Consider the following 11,682-nt stretch of genomic DNA (forward strand, 5'->3'; position numbering starts at 1 on the left):
GACATACAAACACACACACACAAACACACACACACAGAGTGACACACACACAACACACACACACACACACACACACACTCTCACATACACAACACACACACACACACACACACACGCACACACACACACACATGCGCGCGCGCACGCACACACACACACACACACACACACACACACACACACACACACACACTCACTGACATACACACACACACACTCTGACATACACACACACAGACACACCATGTACACACACACACACACACACACACACACACACACACACTATGACATACACACACACACACACATACACAACACACACACACACACACACACACACACACACTCACACACACACACACACTCTCTCTCTCTCACACACACACACACCATGCACACAGCGCGTTCCTCACCGTTCACGTCACACTGCTCGAACTTGACCCACAGCACCTTCTCACGGTCCTCCTGTTTGGCGCCACTGCTGTAGGCCTGAAAGAGACACATCTGTGTGACGGTAATAAGGACGGTCACTTCTTCCGTATAACTGACACTGATGACACAACGAACGTGCTAACTGATGTGCAAAAAATGACACAACCAATCTATGGCGGTGAGTGACACAAATGCATGCTGAGAGAATGACTCTGGCATGTTGTGATCACGAATGGTTTAACACGCTCACTTTTTCCCTTTCTTTTTTTTTCCCCCTTCTTTTTTCATTATTAATACATAGTGCATGGGTATAATCAAACAGGAAATTTCTTCCCATTCTGTACTTCGAAATCACATTATACATACATACATACATACATACCAGTTTGGATTCTCATGACCATTAGATCAAATGAGTGTCACAAACAGTCTTGGAAAAAAAACAACTTATTTACCATTTCAAACGCATCATTTATCCACATATTCACACTGTACAAACCAAGAGAAAGTTGCCAAATGTCATTCAAAAGATGTGTTTGGATTGTCATGACAAAATTATTAATTAGGAGTCAGGCGCAATCATGATTTAATTAATTACAATGAGAAACCTGTTGTGGTAAAATACTCATTACAAAGTCAAGACGCTCAAATCATTACTGTCACGGCAAACCTGTATGGCAAGAGGAATTCTTTCTTTCTTTCTTTCTGCGTTCGTGGGCTGCAACTCCCACGTTCACTCGTATATACGCAAGTGGGCTTTTACGTGTATGACCGTTTTTAACCCGCCATGTAGGCAGCCATACTCCGCTTTCGGGGGGGGTGCATGCTGGGTATGTTTTTGTTTCCAAACCCACCGAACGCTGACATGGATTACAGGATCTTCAACGTGCGTATTTGATCTTCTGCTTGCGTATACACACGAAGGGGGTTCAGGCACTGGCAGGTCTGCACATATGTTGACCTGGGAGATCGTAAAAATCTCCACCCTTTACCCACCAGGCGCCGTCACCGTGATTCGAACCCAGGACCCTCACATTGAAAGTCCAACGCTTTAACCATTCAGCTATTGTGCCCATCGAGGGATTCAATTTCTAAGTGAACATAACTAGGATAATGACTTAGTTTGGGGAAAAAAAGAAAAAAAAACCCCGAGTATCCTGCCTTCTATTTGTAATGTTATCAGAATGAACCATGAAAATGATATCAATCATTCAGAATGAACCATGTAAAAGATATCAACCATTCAGAATGAACCATGTAAATGATATCAACCATTCAGAATGAACCATATAAATGATATCAATCATTTCAATAATTCACTAAATTTCTAGAACTTTCCAGACAGAAAATACAAATAGATCCCTAGGATTGTTATGTACTTTCTCAGAACCAAAACACAAAATAATTATAATAATAATGATGATAACTAAATGCAAAAAACAACAAACACACACACACACAAATCAACAGCTAAAATAATTGAAAAATCCGTAACACTCTCTTATAATACTTGCATAACTTATGTGATGCTTTGCAGATCATACAATGATTTGCAGGTCATAAAATGATTCACTTTCTGAGTTTTCTGCTTTATTTCATTATCCATAAAACTGATAAAACATATGCCCAAATGTTGAAACACTCCATATTAATTATCATTTTGCCTTTTCTTCTCTCTCCCTCTCTCTGTCTTTCTCTCTCTCACCCACACAAACACATTCAAGTGGTGTATAATGTTATGTAAGCTATTTTGGGTGTTTGTGGGGGTTTTTTCCCCCCTGATTTAATTATTGAGAAGGAAGCCTGTTCAGAGGATTGTACACTGCCATAAAGAGAGCGTGAAACCTGACATAAATGTTTATGTAACGACAAGGACACCTTTCTGGGCTGACAGTGTCAATAATGTCTCATTCACACTGGCCCACCCACATGGCAGTGACTGTGTGAAAACAATGGCACGCAGTAGTAGTTGTAATGGACCTGTCATGGTCATGAGACCAATAAAAAGCACCTGTTTCGACATACATGTATAGATCTGCTACTAGTGTTGATCTTGAGCTTAACAAGACTGGCTGGCTATCACACACACACACAAACATGCATGAGTCTGCATATAAATACTTGTGAAAGCACCTGTAATCCAGCTTCCTAGACCTAAACATTTTTTTCAACCAAGTTTGCTTTCTTGTCACAGACTCAAATTACATGCACGCTCGCTCATCTCGACATACAGTTTCTTCCGATCATACTGAAGCCATCTCTGCCTGTGGTTAACTGGATGCAAACAGGGAGTGGGTTCTGTTTCTGTCTCTAACACTGTGCTACAATATATTATAAGAAACCTGTAGGTGGAGACTGGTTTCCTGTTACCAATCCCTGCATCACAGAGTGTGTGGATGCACGTGTATGTGCAGGTGTGCATGTGTGTGTGTGTGGGGGGGGGTGGATGGTGGGGTTGTACATATGTGTCTGTATACATGTGTGTGTGTGTGTGCTTGTGTGTGTGTGTGCGTGGATGGTGCGGTCATGTGTGTTTGTTTGTGTGTGTGTGTGTGTGTGTGTTCGTGTGTTTGTGCATACACACACACACACACACACACACACACACAACCCCACCATCCACACACACACAACCCCACCATCCACACACACACACACACACACATATATATAATTATAAATGAATCAATCAAAACAATCATAAAATTAACACCACACCACAAACATATTGAAGACATTCACAAACATAGTGGCATACACTACACAGACATGCAGTGTTTGCAAAAACAGTGAAAAAGAATATTCCTGTTAATTAACACAGAATGCAAAAAGAAGAGTAAAGCAAATGCTGGGAAGAGGTGAGGGAGGTGGCAAACTTATTCCTATATAATACCAGGTCATGCATGCTAATCATTCAGCATGAAAGGTGCTCAAAACACTGTGGAAGAAGGCATTTTGTGTGGAAAAAAAAAAGAAAAAAAAAGAAAAAAACAAGAGAGGCAAGGCCTTCAAGACTCACTTGTGGCAAATTAAGTCCCCTATCATTAATTACAGAGTAATTTCCCTTGTTTACTATCTGCACCAAAACGTTTGCAAAATAAATAAAACTTCCATGCTTACCAAACGAAGTGTCTGTTTGAACAAAAAATGATAATAATGACTCCTCTTGTTGTTGTGTCAGAATAAGAGGTCAAAGTGCCAAGTTTAGAGAATACAAAAAATATAAATATAACAGTAAATGCAGTTTGCATATCATTAGGTTTCTTTTTTTTTTATTTGTTTGTGCCCATCCCAGAGGTGCAATATTGTTTCAAAGAAGATGACTGGAAAGAACTGAATTTTTCCTATTTTTATGCCTCATTTGGTGTCAACTGACAAAGTATTTGCAGAGAAAATGTCAATGTTAAAGTTTAGCATGGACACACAGACATACGGACACACACACACACACACACACACACACACACACACAACCGAACACCGGGTTAAAACATAGACTCACTTTGCTTACACAAGTGAGTCAAAAATGAAAAATGAAAAACCTAAACACAAATTAACAGCTCGACAGATATGTTATAACAAATATCTTAGATTTATCCGAAAGAAGGAAAGGAAGAATGGTTTTAAAAACAAGAGCATTAAAAAGAAAATGTGTGTGTGTGTGTGTGTGTGTGTGTGTGTGTGTGTGTGTATTAACAATTGCAATAACATAAAATGATAAATACATATTTGAAATAAATTACATAAAAATAATGCACATCAAATACATTTCTTTTGAAAGAAACTTTAAAATAAAATGAATATATATAATTTATGTATTAAGCAAGCAAGCAAGCACATCTGTACACATATGCATGCTGTTTTTACCTGTGGCACCACTGATATAAGATTAACAACACTGTCCACCACTGACTTGTCACTGCAGAACAGAAAGAACACAATTACACATCATTAAATATATCTTATAATTTACATCATCACATTTATAAAAACCAATAAAACGTTCAATGTGCAACAGTTTTATTGCGGCTGGTGTTTTTAACCTGAATAGTTTTAATTGTTATTTATCAAAACTAATACCTACTTGTTATCCAAAGGTATCTTTTCCAAATACATGTATTGATGTAGAAAATGTTGATTCGCAAATCAGGTTAAACTTTTCTTTTCTTGTTCCAAACAAAAGCTGGGAGAGTCAGTTCACAATCAATCTTAATTGTTAAATGGGTTTTTATTCTGTTCATGGATAAAAGTTTAATTCATTTGTCTCTTCTTTTCTTTTTTTTTTAACTGGGGAGAGGAGGGCAATATATATATATATGCCTTTCCAAATTAAAGCAGGTCAAAGCTATTCAAAGGCTGAAATTAATGGTTTTTATTTTAAAAAATAGAATGTTCTCTATTTATAAAGTTATTTATAAACCTGTCAATTCCCAACAAACTGCATTCCAAACAAATTATTATCTATAAACATATCCAGTTTGTAAATAAACTTCACTCTTTAATAATGAATTAGAATAAAGCTGAAAAAGGTTATTTTTGTATGTGTGTAAAGTTAAGAGTTTAAGATTCTAACATTTAAAAAAGCCTGAATTGGCTATTACATTACATATCTACCAACCTGTTTTATCAAAGATTCTGATAATTATAACAATGACAATAATGATGTATTCATTTCAGTCCAGTGATTCCTTTTTCTGCTTTGAAAATGTTCCCATTTGGCTCCACTTTGCTGAGCCTCTGTCCATCTCACCCTCCTCTTCTCTCATCTTGTCACAGATGATAAATAATAATGTCAAATGACTGTGATTTTATAACACATACATGTTGAGAAGTTACTGTGGGTGGGACAAAATCCCGACAGCTGAATCTGTACTGTTTTACTGTGGGACTGAATGGTCATGCATATAACAATATATATTCTAAAATCACAGTACCCTGTCAAATGATGATAAAGATCCAGTGCTCAACTGCAAGAGAATGTGTGCATAAATCATTCAGTGCACACATGGTCAATGTTAAATTATATCAGGATTATTATAATGATCGTCAAGTAAAAATGTAGTGCATATATAGTCACAGTGTGTCCCCACATGTGTTTGACTTATAAGAATGTGTGTTTGTGTGTGTGTGTGTGTGTGTGTGTGTGTGTGTGTGTGTGTGTTGTGTTGTGTTGTGTTGTGTTGTGTTGTGTTGTGTTGTGTGGTGTGTGTGTGTGTGTGTGTTTGTGTGTGTTTGTGTGTGTGTGTGTATATGCATACTTGTGCATGGATGTCAGCGGAAGAGAGAAAGATCAGGTGTGAGAGAGAGAGAGAGAGAGAGAGAGAGAGAGAGAGAGAGAGAAGCCAAAAATTACAGAAACAGGGTAAGGCTGAGCCTGTGACAGAAACTGAGAAAGAGAATTTTCTAACTTGCGCTGGAGGCCATGTATTTGCTCCGTGGCGTCAGGTCAAACTCAAAGTGATTGTAAAATAGTTCACAAAACATAATCAACCCTAAATTCACTTTGACAACTTTCATAATACCTATATATCCATCATGTGATATCTTTGTTTTGGTTTTCTTCCACATATTTATGCTGTTGACCTTCGAATTGTCGTCACTCGGTTTTTAATATAATTATATATATGAGCACAGCCTAAAATGAACATTGCAAACCACATGATTCGTTCATTACAGATGAAACTGGTTAATAACAATAATTTTTTAATGATTTTAACAGTATTGATATTTGGCGTTCAAAATCCGAAGGAGACAACAAAGCAGTCCACAGAACACAAGCAAACATAAACAGGTCAAACCTGTATGGTTGAGGCCTGACAACACAGCAGTTGTACTTCACCCCTTTCCTTGGTGATTCTGCTGCCATTTTGACAAGATGAAAATCACTCTCACAGTCAAAATGTCTCCTACCAAGTGAAATCACGCATAATATTGCAAGGTGTGAAAAGAGCGTTCAGCAATCAATAAACAAAGTATGACGTCGTCTTCTGTTTTGATACAAATTGTTCGTCTGGGATTCCAAGGGAGGTTACTCTCATGGGGAGGGGGGAAGATGTTTGTCCAATTGGTTGTGCGCCCAATGAAAAGGTGAATGGAAAATTATGGCACGGCAAAAGTAAGAAATTGTTGTTTTGGAATTATACTGAGTACTTATTTTCTCCTGGTGCTAAACATACAGTGTTGAAACAAAAGACAGGAAAAAAATGCAGAATGACGAAAAACATTACTATTATATTAGTTTATTTCACTCTCATTCAGCAACTGGCTCTATAGCTCAGTTGGTTAGAGCGTCTGCCTAGTAAGCAGAAGGTCGAGGGTTCGAATCCCCCTGGAGCCTTTAATTTTTTTTTAATTATTTTTTACCCTTCATATTTTTTCTTCTGATGATTCATTTAGTTCTGTTCTTTTCTTCTCCAGTTTTGAAGAAAGATTGGGGGAAATGAGTAAGAGGTTAAAACAAGGAATAATAAGTACGGTTTATCATCCCGTGTGTGTGTGTGTGTGTACACATTTGGTTGGTGTTGCACTGTGGCAATTCACACTGTGTGTGTGTGAATAGAATAGAATAGAATAGAATATATTTTATTGTCATGAAACCGTAAGGTTTATAAGACACAAGTACAATGGTAAATGAATGAACGAATGAAAAACACACAATTAATCAATCAGTTAATGCATTACATTGCAGCAGCATTCATAAACAAATTTTCCCAATCTTGTTTGTATATATTCATCATCTGTTAGCATCACCTGACTGGGAATATGTCCTGTGTTATTCGAATTTTGAATATCCTTTAAAAATTGTTGCCTTAAGGTTTTATATTTAAGTACAATGATCAAGAAGATGGATTTCGTCTTCCAGGATGTTACACTTGTTGCACAATCTGTCTTCTTGTGGAATATTTAGATATCTACCTTTCTCAATCTTTAGGTCATGCGTGTGTGTGCGTGTGTGTGTGTGTCTGTGTCTGTGTGTGTGTGTTAGTGGGTGCATAAGTGTGTGTGTGTGTGTGTGTGTGTGTGTGTCTGTCTGTCTGTCTGTCTGTCTGTCTGTCTGTCTGTCTGTCTGTCGATCTGTTTCTTACCGTGTGTGTGTGTGTGTGTGTGTGTGTGTGTGTGTGTGTGTGTGTCTGTGTGTCTGTGTGTGTTGGTGCATGTTGGTGTGTGCATGTGTGTGTGTTGGTGTGTCAGTACATGTGTGTGTCGTGTGTGTGTGTGTGTGTGTGTGTGTGTGTGAGAGAGAGAGAGAGAGAGAGAGAGAGAGAGAGAGTTTGTGTTAGTCGGGGTGCATATAAGTGTGTGTGTGCCGACCGGGAGGGTATCGGTGTATCCATCTGTGTGGGTGAATGGATGAAATTATTTACCCATGTCTTATTTGTTTATTATGTTGTTGTTCAGTCCAGAGTCAGTACCTTCGAGATAATGATGAACCTGACGATCGGAGATATGTGTCACTGATAGGAAAACTCTGTGTGTGTGTGTGTGTGTGTGTGTGTGTGTGTGTGTGTGTGTGTGTGTGTGTGTCTGTCTGTCTGTCTGTCTCATGTGTGTGTGTGTGTGTGTGTGTGTGTGTGTGTGTCTGTCTGTGTGTGTGTGTGTGTGTGTGTGTGTGTGTGTGTGTGTGTGTGTGTGTGTGTGTGTGTGTGTCTGTCTCGTGTGTGTGTGTGTGTGTGTGTGTGTGTGTCTGTCTGTCTGTCTGTCTGCCTGTCTGTCTCTTGTGTGTGTGTGTGTGTGTGTGTGTCTGTCTGTCTGTCTGTCGATCTGTCTCTTGTGTGTGTGTGTGTGTGTGTGTGTGTGTGTGTGTGTGTGTGTGTGTGTGTGTGTGTGTGAAGATGTGTGACCTCCGCATAAACCCAACGCACTGGTCAGTCAGGCCGTAAGAGTGTCCCATGTAAACATGTGCCAGTGTATGATAGTCAGTCAATCGTGTCCGAGTCCAACTTGACTATGACCATCAGAACAGCAGACAGGAAGCAACTGCTGTCCTGACTACTGATGTGGGCCAGAATTTGATAATAATAGTCAGTGGATAGTGTCCTGCCCAAGTTGCATACCCACTCTCATTAACAAAACTGATGAACGCATAAGTTCATACACGTAAATTCAAATGTTCGGGTGTACATGTTCATCGATATCAGCGACAAATCACCGGCTACTAAAAAAAAAAGTACCAGCAGGCCTATCATTCTGGGAGAATGGGGGAAAGAGGAACTGTCAAATACTACACCAGTAGTAATAGGCCTCCTTCGGTCATGGCTGACCATGGATAGGGTATATCCGACCTAATGTCTGATTGGGCTGTCTGCTTGGACCAAGCAGCGTCGTCTGTGACTGTAGAGACCGATGCGAGAGAGACAGTCTCTGTCGCAGCGGTCACATGTGCAAGCTGATGCTGGTCTGTCGGCTGCCGTCCCTTTTCTGCGAGCTCGCTTTTCTGCTGCAGCAGCTGACAGTTTGTCCTCACCAATCCGTAGCTGATTCTTGAGAGTGCTTATCCATCTTTTGCGGTCATCTGCAAGGTCCTCCCAGGACTCAGTGTTGATTTCAAGTGTCTTCATGTCACGTTTGCAAGCGTCTTTGTATCTCAGTTGTGGGCGGCCGATGCTTCTCTGCCCCGTGGCGAGCTCTCCATGAAGGATGTCCTTTGGGATGCGACCATCTTCCATGCGGCGAACGTGGCCCATCCAGCGCAGCCGACGCTGTCTCAGCATGGTATACATGGTCGGGAGGCCAGCACGAGTCAGGACTTCGGTGTTTGTCACCTTGTCTTGCCAGGAGATGCAGAGTATGCGCCGTAGGCTTCTCAGGTGGAAGGTATTGAGCCTTTTCTCCTGATGAGCATGTGTGGTCCACGCCTCACTGCCATACAGCAAGGTGCTGAGAACGCAGGCGTTGTATACAGCCATCTTTGTCTTCGTGGTCAGCTTGGGATTTGTCCACACTCTTTGTGTGAGGTGGGCTAGCATTGTGGCTGCCTTCCCGATCCTCTTGTCGATCTCGGTGTCAAGGGAGAGGTTGTCGGTGATGGTGGACCCAAGGTAAGTGAATTGATGGATGGCTTCAAACTCGTAGTCATCAATGGTGATGGCTGGGGGAGATGGCGTGTCTTGGCCTAGGACATTTGTCTTCTTGAGACTGATGGTCAGACCGAAATCTTTGCAGGCCTGGGAGAAGTGGTCCATTGGTGACTGCAAGTCCCGCTGGGTGTGGGTCACAACTGCGGCATCGTCGGCAAAGAGCATGTCTCTGATGAGGGCTTCGCGGACTTTTGTCCTAGCTCTGAGGCGGGCGAGACTGAAGAGCCTGCCATCTGATCTGGTCCGCAGGTAGATCCCTTCTTGCGCTGTGCTGAACGCATGCCTCATGAGAAATGCAAAGAAGATTCCAAATAGGGTGGGGGCGAGAACACAGCCTTGTTTGACACCGCTGCCTACGTCGAAGGGCTTGGAGAGGTTACCATTAAACTGCACCGTCCCTTTCATGTTGGAGTGGAAGGACTCAATCAAGTTGTGCATTTTTTTTTTTTTTTTTTTTTTTTGGGGGGGGGGGGGGGGGCAGCCGATCTTTCGAAGAGCCCTGAAAAGGCCGTCTCTGCTGACTAGGTCAAAGGCCTTGGTGAGGTCAATGAATGCGACATACAGGGGCATCCTCTGCTCTCTGCACTTCTCCTGAATCTGGCGAAGGGAGAAGATCATGTCTACCGTGGATCTCTCTGCTCGGAAACCGTACTGTGATTCCAGGTAAACGTGTTCGGCCAGTTTCTGCAGGCGAATTAGGAGGACCCGAGCGTAGACTTTGCCTACAATGCTGAGAAGTGATATGCCTCTGTAGTTGTTGCAGTCGCTCCTTTCACCCTTGTTTTTGTACAGGGTGGTAATTTTGGCGTCCCTCATGTCCTGCGGTACAGCTCCCTCATTCCAGCACTGACAGAGGACTGTGTGCAGAGGATGCAGAAGAGTAGTCTTGCAGTGTTTAATGAGGTCTGGGGGAATTCCGTCGCTGCCAGGTGCCTTGCCAGATGTCAGGCTGTTAATGACCTTGCTGAGTTCGTCCTCAGCTGGCTCTGCGTCAAGTTCTTCCATGACCGGCATGCACTTGATGGCATCGAGGGCTGAGTTGGACACCATGTTTTCTTTGGAGTAGAGGTCGGAGTAGTGTTCCTCCCATCACTCCATCTGCTGGCTAGGATCGTTGATTACTTCCCTAGTTGAGGATTTGAGGGGGTAGTCTTGCTCTGTGTTGGTCCCAGTGCCTTCTTGATGCCATCATACATCCCTCGGATGTTGCCTCTTTCAGCAGCATTCTGTATCTCTTCGCTGAGCTCTGTCCAGTACTCATTTGCACATCGCCTGGCGTTAAGCTGAACCTTACTCCTGGCGGCCCTGAGGATTTGCAGGTTCTTTTCACTGGGTGACCGTTTGTACTCAGTGCAGCGCGCTTGGCCTCAATACTGGGAGTCATCTCTGATGATTTGGCTTCAAACCAGTCGTGGGACTTCGCGGTTTTCTTCCGAAAGGTCGCCATAGCAATGTGGTGCATGGTGTCTCGTAGCGTTTCCCGTCTTTCTGTGGCAGAGTCTCTGGGCTGCAATGCATCGAATTCTCTCTCAAAGATCTCTGCGAACTGTTCCACAAGGTCTGGCTGAGACATCTTGCTGACGTCAATGCGAGAGTTCCCTTGTTTCTTTGAGCAGTGGAACTTCTTTGGTTGCAGTCTGATCTTGCAGCATACCAGAGAGTGGTCCGTGTCGTAGTCTGCGCTGTGGTAAGAGCGAGTGTGGAGAAGGTTTTTGATGGCAGCTCGTCTTACTAGGATCAGATCCAGTTGGTGCCAATGTTTTGAGCGCGGGTTCATGGCAGGCACAAAACTCAAGTAGTCGCTGTCCGAACAAACAAACATTCTGACAAGTAATGAACATTATACGTTGACATTCAGTACAACAGATACGCAGAGTCCAAAGATTTTTTTCTTCTTCTTTTTAATATATCAACACCACAACACTGAATTCATGATTCTTATTTAACAACTGATCGATCAAGTAGCTGGTTGTCAAAGTTTTGGCTCGTGGGGTTCACTATTAAAATGTTACCACTTGCTTGTGACCATGCCGAAATACCTAAATGCTGAAAAATGGCAGTTGTGGGACGATGATGCGCAATAAAATAAAATAAAATAAAATAAAACAAAAATTTAATGAATAAATTAATCAATAAATAAATGAATGAAATAAAGAAAAATAAAATGAAA

At 41.7% G+C, this 11,682-nt stretch overlaps 1 protein-coding gene and 1 non-coding gene across 2 annotated transcripts in view; one reads left to right on the top strand and one right to left on the bottom strand.

Annotated features, from left to right (window-relative positions):
• Positions 1-6,412, bottom strand: part of LOC143288198 (BCAS3 microtubule associated cell migration factor-like) — a 48,508-nt gene extending 42,096 nt beyond the window's left edge. Inside the window, exons 1-3 of the mRNA XM_076596523.1 lie at positions 6,234-6,412; positions 4,303-4,354; positions 417-492 (exon numbers count right to left, since the gene is read on the bottom strand). Of these exons, the coding sequence (XP_076452638.1) occupies positions 417-492; positions 4,303-4,354; positions 6,234-6,301 (196 nt within the window). The 5' untranslated portion in view covers positions 6,302-6,412. The remainder of the gene's footprint in view (positions 1-416; positions 493-4,302; positions 4,355-6,233) is intronic.
• Positions 6,413-6,698: 286 nt separating this feature from the next.
• Positions 6,699-6,772, top strand: Trnat-agu (transfer RNA threonine (anticodon AGU)). The gene has a single exon. It is a non-coding gene; the product is annotated as a tRNA-Thr (tRNA).
• Positions 6,773-11,682: the final 4,910 nt, after the last annotated feature.

This window comes from Babylonia areolata, chromosome 12, assembly GCF_041734735.1.
Source record: "Babylonia areolata isolate BAREFJ2019XMU chromosome 12, ASM4173473v1, whole genome shotgun sequence".
Taxonomy (NCBI): domain Eukaryota; kingdom Metazoa; phylum Mollusca; class Gastropoda; order Neogastropoda; family Buccinidae; genus Babylonia; species Babylonia areolata.